At 40.7% G+C, this 21,029-nt stretch overlaps 1 protein-coding gene and 1 pseudogene across 1 annotated transcript in view; both read right to left on the reverse strand.

Annotated features, from left to right (window-relative positions):
- Nucleotides 1-210: 210 nt before the first annotated feature.
- The window catches only part of Tmem236 (transmembrane protein 236), a 69,404-nt gene continuing 48,585 nt past the window's right edge, over nucleotides 211-21,029 (reverse strand). Inside the window, exon 4 of the mRNA XM_004662350.2 lies at nucleotides 211-805. Within this exon, the coding sequence (XP_004662407.1) occupies nucleotides 237-805 (569 nt within the window). The 3' untranslated portion in view covers nucleotides 211-236. The remainder of the gene's footprint in view (nucleotides 806-21,029) is intronic.
- On the reverse strand, nucleotides 11,064-11,180 carry LOC123455214 (annotated as a pseudogene).

Genomic DNA, 21,029 nt, shown 5'->3' on the forward strand with positions numbered 1-21,029 from the left:
AAAATTACTAACATTTTCTATGGGAGCCAACTTATAGGAATATATAACTTTGCATTAAATTAGCACCATTCACATATATATATAATTAAAAACTGATAAGCTACACTTATGAAAATGGTTCTTTCTCTATAGTCTATTCTTCATTTCTTTATATAGTACAAAAGCTTATGCCCTAGAAAAAATTCTTACAAATGTCCATATATAATAAAGAGATCTTACTTTCTTAACGTTTTCTTTTAAAACGGAGAGGTTTCAAAGGCAGAGAAAGGCCTGAGTCTGGTTATGTGATTGAAGTAGACATAGGAGACAGTCACTAATACATTTTTACAAAGGCCCAGCATAGGTGTGATAGTCCCTAAAACAATGATTAAACTAAGTCTAACAAAAACAAAGGGTAAGTCTTGCAGCAGGATGCCCAGAGAGTTAAGAAGAGGGTTTTTTGGAGTGAAGACCATTCGAAGGACAGAAATAAAACTGAAGAGGTAGACTGGGTACAGCCAGCCTGACTTGTACACAGCAGGGTGACCAGCCACACGCAACATTTCTATAGTGTCCGACCACAGCAGGAAGCTCTGCAGGACCAGCTCAGCCCTCACGTCTCTCCGGGACATGGTTCTCAGGATTCCAGAATGAAAAGAGGGCTCCAGGGGCCCCACCAGCACAGGAACCTGGAACCGTGGTGGCTGCACCTCATTGGTCTGAACCGCCTGGGGAGGTGCCTGGTTTTCTTCACGTTGCCTCACTTGATCTGTCACAGCTTTTATCTGTTGCAAAGAGGTCGTGTGGATGTGCTTATCATCATAACCTGCAATAAATCAATTTGGATTTTAGTTGTTAAAAGTCAAAATATACAAGTTAAATGTTACTAAGTTAAGTTTGGTGGCATCTCCTACCACCCCACAAAGTAGGCTGAGGCAGGAAAAGCAAAGCTGGAGGCTAAGTTGGGTTATATAGAAAGATCTTGTCTCAAAAACAAACCAGCATAAAGCTAAATGAATGGGCAAAAAAAATTACTGGAGGTCGGCTCCATGGGCGGGAATACATCCCTGACACTGAAAACCTATGACAGGGGTGGTCATGAGCCCTGGGGGTGTAATGTCTGCTGCTGTCTGGCTAAATGTATGTACTATGCTCATCAAACTGCCCAGTAAGCACTTCTCTTAATGTTCATAGCCATATATTAATGCTACTCTCACTTTTGGTAAAGAACCTTCTCTTTTCAGGTGACAGTGACTTTGGGATGGCTCAGAAGGCACCATGGTGCTGAGAAGAAGTGACAGCGGAGTGCTCAGTACTGCAGTATCTCTACCACATCTTCCAAGGTTCAGGGTCCATCGTGGAAGAGGTGGTGGAAAGAATGTAAGAGCCAAAGGAAGGGTAGGTTTCCTTACAATGTGCTCCTCCAAAAACAAAATAGCCTGGATATCCATGATGCCACAGTGCCTGACACTACCTACACACGACCATCATAATAGGAGGTAAAAGATCATGACATCAAAATAAAAGAGAGACTGATTGGGAGGAGGAGGGGATATGATGGAGAGTGGAGTTTCAAGGGGGAAGGTGGGGGAGGGCGGGCATTACCTTGGGATATTTTTTACAATCATGGAAGTTATTAATAAAAAGTAATTTAAAATAAATAAATAAATAAAATTTAAGAAATTTTTTTAATTACTAAAACATGGAATCTGAAAAACAAAATTCTAAACATTCTCTTACCTAAGGCCTTATTGGGCACATGAAAAATATCATAGAACATATAGAAAAATATATAGAAAAATATAGAAAAATATCATATATAGAAAAATATATAGAAATATATAGAAAAATATCATAGAATATATAGAAAATATATATATAATAGAATATATAGAAAAATATCATAGAATATATAGAAAAATATCATAGAATATATAGAAAAATATCATAGAATGTCCTACTGAAAAATACAGCAGAAGTAGTTCTTGTCTAAATATCTTCCTGGATAAAAATCCTACAATGTATTTTACAATTTAATAGAAACAGTTAGTATTTACTCCTTATTATTTAATTCTCAGAACAAATGAAAAAAAATAGGGATTATTAGCCTATTTTTACAGAAACTGAGGCCTCTGGGGTTAAATGATGCCCAAATTCAAATCCACGGTTTGTATTGGCAGAGCTGAATTATTTGAACCCAATTGAAAAACTCTTAATTTTATGGCCATTGTTACCTGTCTAGAAGTAAAATACTGTGTCTAATAACAAAGCATGAGTATTGTAAAATCAAATGAATCTAAACGTTCACCAGTCCAAGCTTGTCATTTTGTAAGATTTTGTAAGAAACCAGCTCACAGGGATAACTACACTCCATGTCTCTAGGGCTGGAGTTTGGTGACCAACAGAGAATCATAGAAAAGAGTAACATTCACATTGAATTCAAGGGGTCTAAGCTGTTCTTTCTTTGTGAAGTGGTCAGGACTGTGTGGACCATGGGGCTGCCTTTGGTCAGCACACAGGAAAGGGGAGCTGACCTCACTTATTTTGTCATATTGTACTATCCCAGTGTGCGTGCGTGTGTGTGTGTGTGTGTTCCTCTGTGTGCAGTTGGGAGTTTGAAATTGGAGATTTTGAAGGTAATTCAGGATTTGGTGGCTCAGGGATTCTCAAGCCTGTGAATCCCAATTATTAGGTTATCCATTTTAACAATGAACTGAAAAAATGGTCTCTCAGAAAGATAAATTGTGAACTATGAGGTTTACTTTAAGGAGAATCAGTATTCAGGGGAGGCTAGAAAGACTCAAGCCAGAAGGGAATTTCTCCTCTTTGCCTGGATGGCAGGGGAGAGGGGAGAATGGAGAAAGGAAGATCTCCAGAGAAGAAGCCAATGGAAAGAGGGCACGTGCACTGCTGAACATGAGAGCCCAGGCCAAAAGATGCAGAAGAAACACGCATACACACATGGGGAGAGCGGATGGGAGCACAAACCCCTCACCTTTACACGCACGTAGGAATCAGGAAAAACTTAGAATAGTAAAGGACCTGGGCTTAAAGAAAGATCGCACATGTAATCGAGTAAGAAAGCACTCAAAACCAAGGCGGGAAAGTGCTCAGACCAGAAGCAGCAATTAGGAGGGTCATGTGCTAGGAGAATGTAGCCAAAGAGGGAATTAGACAAGTGGCAGGACCATTTATATGGGTCATTCAATTAGGATGACCCTTGCCATCAGACTCAGGCATGTAAAGGAAAGACCTGATTGGTTCCTGGACTCCAGGGGCTGACTCAGGAGGGACCAGCCCACCCAGGTGGACCAGGCTGAGAAAGAAGCAGGCAGTGTGCACTGCTGCTGTGGAATTGCTTGTACCTTCCTGGGTGAGAGCGAATCAGGTTTGGGTTCCAGTGCTGCCAGGGCAGGCCAGATGGCATCCTTGGTCCTTTCTCTCTGGCTGGCTGACTGTAAAAACCAGCTTGCTCCTTCAAAGGGATCTTTAGAATGCAGTGGTGTTTCTTCTGTGATGGAATTGAACCCAGGGCTTTGCATATACTAGGAAAGCTCTCTCCCACCGAGCTACATCACCAGCCTTAGGCAGCAAACACACTTCTGCCCCAGCCTCCAAAGGGCTGAGACTACACGTGTGCACCACCATGTCTAGCCCCATTGGCATTATTTCTATACAAGAAAAGTACAGCACGTTCTTTAGCACACATTCATCCACTTAAACACCATTTTTGTTGCTAAGAATTTATCAGTCTTTGCAAAGTTTACTCAGCAAACATGCTGAGCCATCATACCATCTGATAAGACAGAAAGTGAAGGGTGTCATTAGTTGGAATTGCTCTAAAGGCCAGAGTCAGAGTCAACAAAAAGTTGTTGAGTTGTATTCAGTGGGAAGTGAATCCACTGGCATTACATAAATAAATTTTTATTAAAGACTAATAAAATATTTGGTTACTTTTTCCACTGAGAAACATTTTTACTAAGGAAAATAATTGCAATAGTGAGTAAAACTATTCATTTGTAAACAGAAATCAAGGATTCACTGCTGGCAATAGGATTACTCTTTATAAGAAGACATGAGGGGGGCTGGAGAGATGGCTTAGCGGTTAAGCACTTGCCTATGAAGCCTAAGGACCCCGGTTTGAGGCTCAATTCCCCAGGACCCACGTTAGCCAGATGCACAAGGGGGCGCACCCATCTGGAATTCGTCTGTAGTGGCTGCAAGCCCTGAGATGCCCATTCTCTCTCTCTCTCTCTGCCTCTTTCTCTGTCTATTGCTGTCAAATAAATAAATAAAAATAAACCAAAAAAAAAATTTAAAAAAGAAGACATGAGGGGCTGGAGAGATGGCTTAGTGGTAAAGACACTTGCCTACAAAGTCAAAGGACCAAGTTTTGATTCCCCAGGACCCACATAAGCCTGATGTACAGGTGGCATCTGGAGTTCATTTCCAGTGGCTGAAGGCCCTGGTGTACCCATTCCCTCCCTGTCACACACCCTCTTTCAAATAAATGAATAAAATTAATTTTTTTGACCCCAGTTCGAGGCTTGATTCCCCAGGACCTATTTTAGCAAGATGCACAAGGGGGCGCACGCATCTGGAGTTCGTTTGCAATGGCTGGAGGCCCTGGCGCACCCATTCTCTCTCTCTCTGCCTCTTTCTCTCTCTGTCTGTCACTCTCAAATAAATAAATATAAAAAGATAAAAATAAAAGTAAAATATTTTATTGAAAATGTTTATATATGCATACAATTTATTTTAAAATATTGCTTCAATGAAGTATTTTTATAAACTAAAAAATACTTATATATTTAAGTAATGAAATATTTACTTCAGACATGAATTATTCTTACAGCTGGGGTTTGCTTGCTAGTTAATTGTTCCCCTCTACTTTTTCTTGGCTGTTCCCTCCCACTTGTTATTGGTTGTTCTCTCCCATTTGTTGGTTGTTCTCTCCCACTTGTTGGTTGTTCTCTCCCACTTGTTGGCTGTTCTCTCCCACTTGTTGGCTGTTCTCTTCCACTTGTTGGCTGTTCTCTCCCACTTGTTGGTTGTTCTCTCCCACTTGTTGGCTGTTCTCTCCCACTTGTTGGTTGTTCTCTCCCACTTGTTGGCTGTTCTCTCCCACTTGTTGGCTGTTCTCTCCCACTTGTTGGTTGTTCTCTTCCACTTGTTGGCTGTTCTCTCCCACTTGTTGGCTGTTCTCTTCCACTTGTTGGCTGTTCTCTTCCACTTGTTGGTTGTTCTCTCCCACTTGTTGGTTGTTCTCTCCCACTTGTTGGTTGTTCTTTCCCACTTGTTGGCTGTTCTCTCCCACTTGTTCACTGTTCTCTCCCACTTGTTGGCTGTTCTCTTCCACTTGTTGGTTGTTCTCTCCCACTTGTTGGCTGTCCTCTCCCACTTGTTGGTTGTTCTCTCCCACTTGTTGGTTGTTCTCTCCCACTTGTTGGCTGTTCTCTCCCACTTGTTGGTTGTTCTCTCCCACTTGTTGGCTGTTCTCTCCCACTTGTTGGTTGTTCTCTTCCACTTGTTGGTTGTTCTCTCCCACTTGTTGGTTGTTCTTTTCCACTTGTTGGTTGTTCTCTTCCACTTGTGGATGGTTGTTCTTTCCCACTTGTTGGTTGTTCTCTTGTACTTTTTGTTGGTTGTTTTCTTCTACTTGAGAAAATAGTATGTAGCTGAGCAAATTCCACTGATGATATAAACTCAGAGAATGTAATCCACTCATGGCTAGTGGCGCACAGTGTCCTGAAGCATGATAAAAACACAGCTACTCTGTGTAGTTCCCCACATCTTTGCCAGTTACTGAAACAACTTTCTTTCTTTGCTGTCATAATTGTATAAAAATATGTTATTTTGATAATACAAATGTTTTAGTAGGAACATACCTATATTACTTTACTGTTTAACTGTATCTACTTACTTTTACCTTTAACTTGTTCTCCCAAAAGTTTCTGATAGCTTTCAGGGAGACAACACACATAACAAATAAGGAGTATGGCACTTTCTAGGTGACAGGTATACCTCTTGCAAAGAGATTAAAATCTGTAACATTTCTGACGTGAGGAAAGAACAGAACAATTACAAGGAAAGGAATATGAAAACACACCAGAAACAAAGCTGATATTAAGAACTTAAAAGTTGAGCCTGGAGAGATGTCTCAGTGGTTAAGGTGCTTGCCTACAAAGCCAAAGGACCCAGGTTCAATTCTCCAGGACCCACATAAGCAAGATGCACAAGGTGGTTCATCCATCTGGAGTTTGTTTGCAGCATCTGGAGGCCCTGGCATGCCCATTCACTCCCTCCTTCTCCCATCTGCCTTTCTCTCTCTCAAATAAATAAATAAAGATTTAAAAAACTTAAAAGTTGGGCTGGAGAGATGGCTCAGGTGGTTAAAGGTAAGCCAAGGTTCGGTTCCCCAGTACCCACATATAGCCAGAAGCACAAAGTGGTGCATTTATAGGAGGCCCTAGCATGCCCATTCTCTCTCTCTCCCTCTCTCCCTTTCCCCTTGCACATAAGTAATAAAATAATTTCCAGGTGCCTGTTACAAGAAAACACTAGATTCCTTTCTCATAGCATGACAACCAATTAGAAGACTAATAGGAGAAGTGCCATGAATTCAAAGAGCTTGGACTATCTAAGAAGATCCTGTTCAAAAAACACAATATAGGGTTGGGGAGGCTGGCTCAGAGGTTACGGCACTTGTCTGAAAAGCCCAATGACCTGTTCAAGTCCCCAATATCCATGGACAGCCATATGTGCTAGGTGGCACACGCCTATGGAGTTCATTTTTCAGCAGCTGGAGGCCCTTTCATGCCAATTATTTCTCTCTCTCTCTCTCTCTCTCTCTCTCTCGGGAGACAGGGGTAGAAGGATCACTGTGAGTTCAAGGCCAACCTGAGACTACATAGTGAATTCCAGGTCAGCCTGGGCTAGACCAAGACCCTACCTAATACGTATACAAATACATACATACACATATATATATATATATATATATATATATATATATATATATATATGAAACACCACCACCAAAAAATGTTCCACACCATGCCTAAACTAAACTTTGGCAAATTACAAGGCAAATAGCATGGACATAGTCCTCATATTATGACTCTGTCTCTGATATTCACAGCAACAAGTAAAAAATAATAAGTGATGGTGGGATTTTAAAGGTGCAGTCATCCCCTAAGATGCCCATGAAATCAAAATCCAAGGATGTCCCTTACATAAAATGATGCAAAGTCTGGGAAGATGGATCTATGTGTAAAAGCACTTCCTACACAAACGTGAGGGTCTGAGGGGGCTGACCCTATCTGAATTTGACTTCCCAGTACCTGTGTCAACAGCTGGTCATGGTCATGCAGAGGCCAGATAACCGCTGAGGCTGTTGAATATATCAAGCTCCAGAATCATTATAAGACTCCATCTCAAGGAAATATGCAGAGAGATGGGGATGCTCTGCATACATATTACAGTCACCTGCACATACACTTATAGACAATGCACACACTATACCACACAGAACACATACACAAGCAAACAAAGAGAAAATGATACACTATTTACACATGAACTACACACATCCTACTGGGTAGTTTAAATCTTCTCCTTATTATTTGTGCTTAAAGTAATGTTAATCTATGTAGTTATGATGTGCATTGTATAGAGAAGAAGAAGAAAACATCAGCATGCCTTCAGTATAGATGCACTCTTTTCTCAAATATTTTTAATGTATGGTTTGTTGAATTTCCAGATGCAGAATCCATGGATATTGGAGGGCTGACTGCAAATTCTTTAAGAAGTCACAATCACATAGGGAACCCAATTAGCTGAGGAAGCAAAGGGTTCAGCTAAGAAGCAACAAGCAGAGATGGGATGAACAAGCAGGAATGAGCTTGGTGAAGGGTTGGGAAGAAACTTTCCAAGAAATCGGAAGAGCACGTGTCACCGTCCTTCAGCAGAAAATGGTGAAAAGTGAAGGAGACAGACAGCCTGAGGAAGCAGAGAAGAGCTAACACTCATTGTTTCTAGTCTATATGTTGTGCACTGTCTTAAACCCTTTATATGTTTAAGTTATACATAACATTATACAATTATGTCTGTGTCAGGGATGAACCAAATGAAGTTTTTTTGGATGAGATTAATGTTTTGGGGGTTATTTTAAATTCAATAGTAAGCTCTGGAAGAAATCTGAGCAAGCAAAAGACCCAGATAAAAGAGAACGAAAGGCCATGGGCCACAGGTCTTGCTCAGGTCAGCAGCAGTCTCTGATCCACATTGAGATTCCAATTTGATGCACAGTAGCCCAGAGACAGAGTCACTGAGCAAACTACAACTAGTCTTGAGTTATCTGTTCTAAAGAACACACTAGTGATTCAGACATCACATTGAAAATAACCTGGAGAAGACAACTAGGTAACACTGTGAGCTTATCAGTGGGGAGGCGTGGCTGCTACCTGACAGGGAGGCACAAAGAAGGAAGAAGTCAGCATCCACAGAGCACTTCAAAACTAGAGTCTGACCTGGAGCAATTATATATGTGCTCAGATATAAAGTAGCAATTGGGCTGGAGAGATGGCTCAGCCGTAAAGCCTCTTGCCTGCAAAGCCTAAGGACCTGGGTTTGATTCCCCAGTATCCACATAAAGCCAGATGGCACATGCATCTGGAGTTCGTTTGCAGTGGCTAAACGCTCTAGTATACCCATTTCTCTCCCTCTCTGTCCAATAAATAATTATTAAAGTAACAATAGCTTAATAATATTTGAATTGAATTTTTGCTTTGAAATTAATTTGAAATAGATTAGGAACTATAATGTAGAAAATAGTAAGAGTAACGGCAGCTTCCTATACTTTGGTGATGGATAGCTTCTTGCCCAATAGTCCACATATGGGAAATGTCCAAAAGTTTGAGAAATGGTGTCATGCTACAGTGTCTTAACAAGGTCATGAGGCAATTTCTGATACTCGCCTGCTGACATCCCACAGGTGTAACCTCTAGAGGAGTGGAGACAGTTTCCAATTCTACTCTCTACTAAGAGCTCGTTGTGTGAAATTTTTGATGAGTCACATGCTCAGTGATATCACCTTGGTACTGTGAAATTGACCATGGTAGAAGTGGTTATACCATAAAAAGTGCCAATGCAAGCCAGCCGTGGTGGTGCACGTCTTTAATCCCAGCACTCGGGAGGCAGAGGTAGGAGGATCGCCGTGAGTTCGAGGCCACCCTGAGACTACAGAGTTAATTCCAGGTCAGCCTGGACCAGAGTGAGACCCTACCTCGAAAAACCAAAAAAAAAAAAAGTGCCAATGCAACAAATCAGTTTTCCAGACAGGCCATTAGTTAAACACTGTTCAGCACACTAGTGCCTGCTCCCAAAACTGCAATTTTTCACAAAATAGAGCAGAAGGAAAAGGAGGTGGAAGGGAGGGGAACTGTGGCCACCACTCAGGGCAAGTATTCACCCATCATCATTTCTGGAAAAAGGCATGTGTGCACATCCTTAGCTGGGAAATAGTTGTGGCAACATTCATACAAAAGGCAATGTAGAGCCGGGCGTGGTGGTGCACGCCTTTAATCCCAGCACTAGGGAGGCAGAGGTGGGAGGATCGCTGTGAGTTCGAGGCCAGCCTGAGACTACATAGTGAGTTCCAGGTCAGCCTGGGCTAGAGTGAGACCCTACCTCGAAAAACCAAAAAAATAAATAAATAAATAAATAAATAAATAAAAAGGCAATGTAGAACCTAATATCCAGTTTCAGTTCTCTGTCATGCATTGCATAAATCTGACAATAAATGTGTCATTTCTGGATTTTAAGCAATATAAGTTTCTTTTTTTGTGTGTGGTTTTTCGAGGTAGGGTCTCACTCTAGCCCAGGCCGATCTAGAATTCACTATGTAGTCTCAGGGTGGCCTTGAACTCACAGTGATCCTCCTACCTCTGCCTCCCGAGTGCTGGGGTTAAAGGCGTGCGTCACTGTACCTGGCTTGCAATGTAAATTTTTAAGAGACTTCTTTCATCTTAATACAATTTGGATACAATTTGGAAGACTGGAAGTTTAAAAATGTTCTCCTTTACCATACATGACTTTATAGATTGTTATAACACTGGACAAGAATTGCTATATGTATATAGCAATTTTACACACATATGTATAGTGTGTAAATCAATTTCATCTGTTTTAAATTATTCCATTGTTGAAAACTGTGGTTCTTTTTTTTTTTTGGTTTTTTGAGGTAGGGTCTCACTTTGGTCCAGGCTGACCTGGAATTAACTCTGCAGTCTCAGGGTGGCCTCGAACTCACGGCGATCCTCCTACCTCTGCCTCCCGAGTGCTGGGATTAAAGGCGTGCACCACCACGCCCTGCTTGTGGTTCTTTTTTTAAAAAAAAAAAAATTATTTGATAAAGAGAAAAAGGCAGAGTGAGTGACTATGGGTATTCAAGGGCCTCCTCCCACTGCAAACAAACTCCAGATGCATGTGCAGCTTAGTGCATCTGGCTTGAAGAGGGCTCTGGGCAACTGAACCTGGGCAATCATGCTTTGCAAGCAAGTGCCTTTAACTGTGGAGCCATCTCTGCAGCCCAAGACTGAGTTATTTTTAATTTTTTTTGAAGGTAGAGTTTCACTGTAGCCCAGGCTGACCTGGTGTAGTTTCAGGGTGGACTTGAATTCATGACTGATCCTCCTACCTTTGCCTCCCAAGTGCTGGGATTAAAGGCATGTGCCACCACTCCCAGCATTATTTTTTAATTTTCATTTGTTTATTTATATTCATAAGGAAAGAGACAGAATTAACGAATGAATGAGAATGGGTGCACCAGTGCCTCCTGCAAACAAACTCTGGGCACATGTCCCACTTTGCATATCTGGCTTTGCATGAGTATTGGGGAATCAGACCCCAGACATCAGGCTTTTCAAGCAAGCACCTTTAGCCACTGAGCCACCTCTCCAGCCCAGGACTGTTTTGTTTATTACGGATTCAATTTCTGAGATTTATTACCATCTATACTTAAAAATATCAACTCTATTCTTAGAACCAAGCTTACTGATACCATCATTTTGAAATGCCTGTACCATATTCCTTCTTATATGTATAAAAACTCATACTTAACAATGAGCTCTGGGTTGCAAAAGAGGACTTATTTTTGCACCTGTCTTTGAATCTTTGTCCAAGACTGAGTTGTTGATGCACAAGCTTCCTAATTCAGAGGATTGTAGTTCAGGCCCTTGAGTGTTTTTCTTGCAGAAGCCCTGTGTTCAATCCCCAACACCATATTAAACCAGACATGGTGGCACAGGCCTGAAATCCCAGAACTCCAAAAGTGGAGGTAGAAGGACCAGGAGTTCACTGTCATCATTGGCTGCAGAATGAGGCCAGTGTGGGCTATACATGAGATTCTGCTTCATAACAAAATAGACAAAACCAGTTTTCATTCAGAATGTTTTGGCATTATTCCTAATTGATATATGACTAGCTTAGAGAAAATGATTTAGTTTACTAAATCCAAAAGTAGAAACATATTAAACATTTATTTTATATATACTATGTATTCTTACATATGTTTAATAACACAGTTAATATATGTTTAGATTTGGGCTGTAGAAGATGGCTTAGTGGGTGAGGTGTTTGTCTGCAGAGAATAACAGCCCAGGTTCAATTTCCAAGTATCCTCATCAAGCCAGATGCACAAAATAGCACATGTATCTGAAGTTTGCTTGTAGTGGCTAGAGGCCCTGGTGCACCCATTCTCTCCCTTTCTCTCTCTCTCTCCTTCCAAATAAATAAAATATATATATGTAGGGCTGGAGAGATGGCTTAGTGGTTAAGCGCTTGCCTGTGAAGCCTAAGGACCCCAGGTCGAGGCTCGATTCTCCAGGACCCATGTTAGCCAGATGCACAAGGGGCACACGCGTCTGGAGTTTGTGTGCAGTGGCTGGAAGCCCTGGAGTGCCCATTCTCTCTCTACCTCTTTCTCTGTTACTCTCAAATAAATAAAAATGAACAAAAAAATTAATATATATATATGTATATATGTTTATATTTAGACAATATGATTGAACTTACTATGTATACAAGTAGAAAAACCATCACATTGTGTATTTATATTATTAGTATATATTTCTAAGTTTGTTTTAAAAGAAATACATAACATACAAAATAAAACATGCTGAACTCTTTTGTTTGAAGTGATTTCTAATTTTTAATTAAATATAAGCATTTATTTCACTTAATGTAATGATCTTCAGCTTCACCTATTTTCCTATAGGTTTCATTCCTCTCTATGGAGAATAAAACACCCTGTGTGTAGAAATTACCTTTTCCTTACCCATTTATCTGTTGGCGGATGACAATGCTGATTTCATGCTTTGGCTGTGGTGAATAGCACCATAATCAGCATAGATGTGGAAGTACCTCTGCTGGATACTAACTTAGATTCCCTTGGATAGACACCCAGAAGTACTGCTAGATTGTGTTGTACTTCTATATCTAAATTAATGGTTTCCATGGGGGAGGGGCTAATTTACATTCCTGCCAGCAGGGCTCAAGGGTTCCCTTTTCCATGTAGTTTCACCAGCATTTATCATATGTTTTTATCCATGGCAGCCATCCTGACTAGAGGTAGCTCTTGATACAGTTCTGGCTTACATTTCCCCAATGGCTAATGATATTAAAATTTTTTCCATATGTTGATTGGCCATTTGTAACTCATTTTTTAAGATGTATCTATTCATTTCATGGCCCATTTAATGACTAGATTGTTTGAATTTTTGGAATTTAATTTTTGAGTTCTTTATATATTCTAGGTACTAACCCCCTGTGAGATCACAAAGGCTTTCCTCCATTTTGCATGCTGCCTCATTACTCAGTGATGTCCTTTGCTGGGTAGACACTTTTTCATTTCATAAGGTCCCATTTATCTATTGTTGCTATTATTTCCTCAGCTATCAGGATGCTTTTCAGAAAATCCTTGCCTATGTTCATATCTTGAAGTATTTTCTATATGTTTTCCTCTAACAATTGAATAGTTTCTGGTGTTACTAATGTTTTAGATCCATTCTGAATTTACTTAATTTGAAGAGAAAGAAATTGTGGCAAGATCTTACTCTATAGCCCAAATTAGCCAGGAATTTACAAAAATCCTCCTGATTCAGCCTCCAGAGCACTGGATTAAGAAGCATGAACCACTATACCTGACTTGACTTGATTTTTGAACAGGGTTAGACACAGTGATCTAGTTTCACTCTTATGCATGTAGATATCCAGTTTTCTGAGCATACTGAATTGCCTGTTTCCTTATTCCTTAAGTATTATTGCATAATATGGAAAACAATTATACATTCAAGAGAAGAGTCAAGCTCTGTGTTTAAAGCAGAGCTGACCTTTCTCACAAGATGCCATAAGCAAGGTCTATCCTCTCCAGCTGAAGAAAATTTTAGACAAGGAGTTTATCACTGAAATTAAATAGTGGCAAACATATCCAAGGAATACTGTGGGTTTTTCAAAAATACTTTTATTTTATTTATTTACTTAAGAGAGAGAAGGGGAGAGAGAGAGAGAGAATGAGCATACCAGAGCTTCCAGCCACTGCAAATGAACTCCAGACATATGTGCTACCTTGTGCATTTGGCTCACATGGGTCCTGGGAAATCGAACCTAGGTCCTTTGGCTTTTCAGGCAAGCACCTTAACTGCTAAGCCATCTCCCCAGCCCCACAGTGGGGTTTTGATCCCTTCATGAATGAATCTTGTGATCAATGAGTGTGTTGAAATGACAACTAGTGTGCAGAGAATAACATACTGAATAGTGTTCATATAAGAAAATAGCATCATCATGTTGGAAACCTTGCAATGAATTTAAACAATGCTGTTCAGGGAAATTCATGCTCCCTCCTCAAAGGGCCTGTGATATTACTGATGTGAAATAATGTCATATACATTATAATATTAAACATTTTGCTAAATAATCTTTTATAATAGTCAAAAATTATATATTCAATGAGTTTCCATAACAAAATAGCAAGGTAAACTATTATGAAATACAGTAATTTTATTCCCAGGCACAAATAATTTTAGACTTTGAAACTGAAACACCTCTATACTAGTTCCTGTGTTACTATAAGACTTCAGAGTGTTAATTTCTTGGATACAAACTAGAGCTGGGAATCCCAGTGTGAACCTCAGCTGGGAGACACAGGATGACACTCCTGAGAACAAACCTGATCCATTGCCTTCAGAGCACCTATTTATGAGTGCATTTCATTAACATCTCAAGTCCCCAGAATGGACCCCTGCATCTCTTCTGACTCTTTTCTTCTTCTTCCTCCCCTACGACTTCTTCCTCCTCTCCTTCTTCTTCTTCTTCTTCCTCTTCTTCTTCTTCTTCTTCTTCTTCTTCTTCTTCTTCTTCTTCTTCTTCTTCTTCTTCTTCTTCTTTTAATTTTTTAATTTTTTTTTTTTGAGGTAGGATCTCACTCTAGCTCATGCTGACCTGGAATTCATTATGTAGTCTCAGGTGGCCTGAACTCATAGTGATCCTCCTACCTCTGCCTCCCGAGTGCTGGGGTTAAAGGTGTGCGCCAGCACGCTCAGCTCTGACTTACTCTTGGACCCCAGTATCCAGCACAGCACATGGTTTGTTTGTTTTTTTTGTTTTTGTTTTTTTAGATTTGCTAAATAAAGATGGAAGGGATTTATATCTATGTCTGATAGAATGAGGGAGCAACAAGAACACGGGAAAAACAAAACACTTAGTAGTGAGACAAAACCTGCAAGCTTGGCCTGATAACATACTCCAGAGTCTAATTTTGGAGTCCTACAAGGGTCTCTGACTCTAGTTCTGTCCTAGAAAGAGCCCATTAAGCAAGGTCAAATGACTGAGTCCAGAAATAAGCCTGGGAGGAATTGGCACTGCAGCCTGAGTACCTGCATAGTTCAAGGGTAAGAAGATGTAACATTAACAACAACAATAACAAAAACAAAAACAACAAAAAAAAAACAAAAAACGGGGGATGTGCATGGCTTTGGATCTAGCAGAATATACCAGCATGGTGCAGCACTTGTATAGCTCCAGGAAGACCATTTGTGAGTTTATAGGAAACAAGCTTTACCTGCTCCACCCCCAATAACCAACTCACTCACACACTGTGAAATAGGAGGACTTGGTGTCTGAAAATAGCAGGGAAAGCAGAACGGGAGAAAGGCAATGTTCCCATAGGTAAGATATCTTCGTTGATATAAACACTGGAAACAAAAAATGAAGAGGTACACATTATGCAAACAGTTCCCATCAATTCAAGAAAGGAAAATTTAAACATTGAAGTTCAAGGGGCTATGCTTCTAATTTCAAACAGTGGCCACCAGAAGCTTCCCTTGGCTGATAACGATAAGGGAAGCGAGGCTCAGTGGTGTAAAGAACTACGTGCTGGATCACTAGTGCTCCCTTATTCTGGTTAGTCTCACTAGAAAAATAACTCAAAAAAAAATCTTGAAATTCTCAAATATCTCATTTTACTTGCTAAAACTATTCACAGGTTTTGCATTCATGGGAGACAATCAACAATTTAATAACATTTAAATTGCCTAAAGCTGTTCCAATCAAATGGAGCCTGAACTCAAGGAGTTGATGTTCTGTCACTCCCCACGGTTTTTGGCCCAATACATGCGGATGTAATTCTGCCAGCTGGTACTTTGTTAGACAGTGTAAATCAGAAATTCTACCCTCACCCAGCATGGCCACTTATTTCTTGAGAAAGAGAAAATACAGTACATTCCCAAAACTTCCTTCTTTTACACAGCTCAAGAGCAATAAGGAAGGAAACACTCTTTGTTCCTGGCATAGTCTTGAACACAGTGTTCCTCATGTTCATATACCCTGAACACATTGCAAAACTGTATTATGGAAACCCAGCTCAGACTGGGATCATATTATATAATAAGCTGTTTCTTAAAAAGAAACAAAGAGGAACTCAAACTGCTATTCATTTAATTCAGAGGAAGAAATCTTATATCCTCTTTTTTTTTCCTTGTAACCCACATAACATCTTTTATATTCTATTTGGTTAAGGCATAACATGCTACATTTTTAAGAACTCTGGAAGGTAAGTTCCCTAAGGAATTTGGATTTAGTCTCTCAAAGTTGAACTTGATATTTTTCATAATTCCTAATATTTTATGTACTCAGATTTTCATAAGGGTAGACATCATAATGGCTTAGAAAACTTAAGACATAACTGGTGTCAGGTTCCTCTTTTTCACTTGTGAAGCAGTAAAGATGTTTTTTTATCTCATATGGTCTTTATTCTCTTTTATAAATTTAATTCAAGACACGATGCAGTCCAGATTGGCCATAAATTCACAATCCTCCTGCCTCAACATACTGAGTGCTGGGATTACTGAAAAGCAACATCACACCCAGCATGCGTATGCATTTGTGTGTACCTGTAGTACTGTGCTTGTGTGGTGTCTATGTAGAGCATGCACGTATGTGTGCAGCTGTGTACATGTACACCCTGTGTGTACACATGCGGAGGCCAGAGGAGAGCAACTGCTGTGCTCCTCTGTTGCGCTACCGCCTTACTTCCTTGAGAGAGAGTTGCTCACTGAACCTTGACCTCACCATTTTTTCAGTTAAACTGACTGACTAGTTGGTCCCAGTGATCCTCCTGTCTCGGACCCCTCAGTGCTGAGGTCTTATGAGTATGCTGGCATGTCCAGCCCTTTACATGGGCAGTGGGGTCAAATTCAGGTCATTGTTGTGCTTATGCAGCAAGCGCCCTTCCACTGAGCCATCTCCCAGGGTCCATGTGTATGTACTGTAAAGAGATTCTCCAGGTGGTCCCACTGCTAAATAGCATAGATATGTTTACCAGGTGCCCTCTAGTTCAGCAGAAATAACTTAAAAGTTCCACATTTGTCACCATTGGAACTAAAGTTAAGAAATTATGTTTGGGGTTCAGTGGTGTAGCATGTGTTTAGTATATGCAAAGACATGGGTTTAATCCCACTGCGTAAGAAGACGAGAAAGAGAGTCCGGTGTGGTGGCGTGCACCTTTAATCCCAGCACTCGGGAGGCAGAGGTAGGAGGATTCCCCGTGAACTCAAGGTCACCCTGACACTACATAGTTAATTCCAGGTCAGTCTAGACCAGAGTGAGACCCTACCTCAAAAAAAACAAAAAAGAAAGAAGAAGAGAAAGAGAAGTATATTGGTGGTCGCTATTAAGAAGAAATTACTCAGAAAGAAGCAATTCCTCTTCCTTCTCTGAGCCTCTGTCCCTGTCTCCCAGGTGCTCTCCTTCCCAGCCCTCCCCACTGTTCTCAGCTGGAAACACCTATCCAATTTCACAAGCAAATCAGGGCATTACAAGTTGTGACTTGCCCCTGATTTAGTCCTCCTTGTTCTCTCTTATTTCTTTCACATTTGTAAATCACAAGGGAAGTTTTGAAAATTACTAGTTCCTGGGTCCCACTCCCCAAAATATGATTTACTTATTTGGAAATATAGCCTAGGTTCTAAAAAATTTTAGGGCCACTTATTTTATCATAATGTATATCCAAGAATAAAGCATTATTGATCTAAATTCAAGTTACAAAATCAGAATCATTCAGAGATTTCCTTTTAAATAATCTATATATTCCCAAGTCCCATCCTCAGACATTCTGGTTCAGTTCAGCTGGCTGGCTATGCTTGGCACTGATGGCTTTAACACACTCACTTAATATGTTGTCTATTAGAAAATACAATTGAAGCCAGGCATGGTGGAACCCACCTTTAATCCCAGCACTGGAGAGGCAGGAGCAGGAGGATCGCAGTGAGTTTGGGGCCACCCTGAGACTACATAGTGAATTCCAGGTCAGCCTGGGCTAGAGTGAGACCCTATTTTGAAAAACCAAAAATAAAAAAAAAAAGATATTTAAAAAAGAAAATACAATTTAAGCATAAACCTAAAAAGTTTGCTAGACCAAGTGAGCTAATATCTAAGTTCTTAGGTATTTATGAATTAATAAATTTGTATCCAATAGAGAATTCAGCTTTTTGTTTGTTTGATTTGGTTTGGTTTGGTTTGATTTTGAGACAGGGTCTTGCTTTCTATCCCAGGTTGGCTCCAAACTCAGGATCCTCCTGCCTTGGTTTGTGGAGTGTTGGAATTACAGGTGTGTGCTACCATGCCCAGTGGGCTAGGGAGATGGCTCAATGGTGAAAGGCACTTGCTTGCAAAGTCTGCCAGCCCAAGTTCAATTCCCTAGTACCCATGTAAAGCCAGATGCACAAAGTGGCATGTGCATCTGGAGTTTATTTGCAGTGGCAAGATACCCCAGTGCACCCATACTAAATCTCTCTCTCTCGCTCACTTTCTCATAAAATTAAAAAAGAAATAGTCACTCTCCTACCTGGTGAGATAATAACATTTAATAGTTACCAGCAATGGAAAAGTCATTCTTTTCCCTAATTGAGCCACTGACAAGTGATGAGAAGAAGCAGAGGGATGGGGGCACGGTTGAGAGTGGGTAACATGGGGTAGATATGATGAAGTGACAATACATGTGTGTGAAAATGCAAGAAAACAAAATTTTTTAAACTTAAAAAAGAGAGAGAAAATAAAAGATGAAAAGAAATAGTCACCAATGTAGCCGAGGTCCCTGCAGCTAATGGTCCAGCTCTCGGGGGATTACAGAGCTGACCCAGAAAGAACTGGACTAGTGCCCTTGTGGGCAGATTTATTTGAAAAACTAACCCTGCTAACATCATACTTGGCACCTCTCACTGGTGTGAAAGTGGAAACCAACTCCTTTGCAGAGCGCTGAGGTTTTCCACTCAAATAGCCCGCTGACCTCATCTTAAGTGAGCCTGCCTGACTTTGCAGAATCTAATGGATCCCAAACACTCTTGCCACACCACACTCAACCTATAATCCCCTTCTGACCTCCTTTTCTATGTCCCTGTGTGTGCCACCAGTCCATAGTGGTCACTGTCTTCTGGTGGCATTCATGCCAAGGAGTCTTGACAAAAGTAGATGCTCCAGGTCTTCTGAGGACACAGAAGTCACCAAACTGATAGCATTCGGCTCCTGTCCAGCAGCAGTTGCTTTCTCCACCCCCCACATGTGTTTGCTCAGTCTCCTCAGTGAGTAGCTTTTGACTCCCTCACACTGCCAAGTTCCCTTTAAACAGCCCACTAGGCCACCTGCACAATACAACACATGTTCTCTGCCCTGGTGTCTGGTTCCAAACTCAAACACTCCAACCATATGCCTGCCCTTCTCCAACAGCACAATAACTATCACAATATAAGATTAGCTAACTGCATTATAATTCATTGATGTAATGTGTTATTATTTGCCCAATAATAATGGTGCTATAGATGATGATAATATAACAACAAGGGAAAAAGTGACAAAATCAGTTTTATTAAAGATGGCATAAGGGGAACACTGTAGAAGAGGGGTTGGATAATAATGACCCTCAGGATGGAAGAGATATCCAGAAGCATTGACCCCCCCCCCCCACACACACAGTGACTGACTACTGTTCTCACAACTCATAACCTACAACCCCATGGTAAATACCAGCAACCCCACTGAGGGCCCTCAGTGCAATGGAGGGAGGGAGGAGGGAAATGGTGTGTCCATACAAAGTTTCTACTTAGCAAAAAAGATGCTTCTATCAGTTATAAATCTCTTGTGTGTAGAATTAAGAGTCTCTCTTCTTTTGTAATTGGTATTTTACAACTACTGCAAAGAAAATATATATATGAAAAAGACAGTATCCAAAATATAAGATTTGGGGTGGAGAGATGGTTTAGCAGTTAAGACACTTGGCTGCCTAAGGACCTAGGTTCCATTCCCTGGTACCCACATAAGCCAGATGCACAAAATGACATATGCAGCTGGAGTTCATTTGCAGTGGTTGGAGGACCTGGTGCACACATTCTCTCTCCCTCTCTCTAATACGTAAATAAAAATAATAGTAAGATTTTAAATACCATGATGTATTTTTATGGGTGTTGTGCCTCCAACCTATGTGTACTCCATCAGTATGGCCTGTTTTACATGAGAAACTGAACTGGCTCTGTGAAACAGGAGACACAGTGCTTTAGACGGGGGCTCCCCCTGTTTTGATAGGGTGCACAGCCATGTTTTCCAGGCAGCTGCTCCTGGAAAGAGGTTTGGAGCTGCCCTGGAAATCAGCATAGCCTACAGCTCTTAATAAATTCCCAAACTGATAGTTTTTAAACTTCTTTCATTTATTTACTTATTTATTTTGAGAGGGTTTCACTCTAGCCCAAGGTGACCTGGAATTCACTATGTAGTCTCAGGCTGTCCTCAAGCTCATGGTGATCCTCCTATCTTTGCCTCCCAAGTGGTAAGAGTAAAGGCATGTACCACCATGCCCAGCTAAACTTCTTTTTCACCAGATGGAATGTTTGATGAAATAACTTCTAAACAAGTCATGTTGGGCTAGCTTAAGAAATCAGGGTTGCTAGTACAATTCAGCATCCCTCTTTTCCTTACAGCCTTTCTCCCCAAATGTTTTCATAGTAGCTCTTGAAGCAGTTTTGCCAGTTTCCAAAAATGATGTGACAAAGAAGTTGGTTTAAAGAAGGCAGCTTCCATCCCAGCAATAGATTTGTTGACTCAGGGTGTGAAAACCAACTAAAGTAACTTTTACTTCCTAAACACACCCATTGGTTACATGCACACTTCACTTCCTTGAGGCCCAACCTTCCTCCAGTGCAGTTTCTTCACCATGTCTACTGACAGGCATTCTACAAGTCCTAGGTCTTCCCTTTAGTCTTTGCCGCTCTTCAATGTCTTAGACAAGATTGTTATCCTTATCTGTATATCAACATAGTGCTAATACACAGATACTGTATTGATAACTTTTCTTATTGTGTAACCAAATACCTGGCAAACAGCAGCTTATAGAAAGAAGGGCTTGTTTAGACTCACAGCTTCACACAATACAGTCCATCATGGTGGGTGTTGAAGGATTTGCACTGCTGGTAGAAATCACCCAACCAAGAGCAGCTTGTGGGGGAAAA

This window comes from Jaculus jaculus, chromosome 15 (genome assembly GCF_020740685.1).
Source record: "Jaculus jaculus isolate mJacJac1 chromosome 15, mJacJac1.mat.Y.cur, whole genome shotgun sequence".
NCBI lineage: Eukaryota > Metazoa > Chordata > Mammalia > Rodentia > Dipodidae > Jaculus > Jaculus jaculus.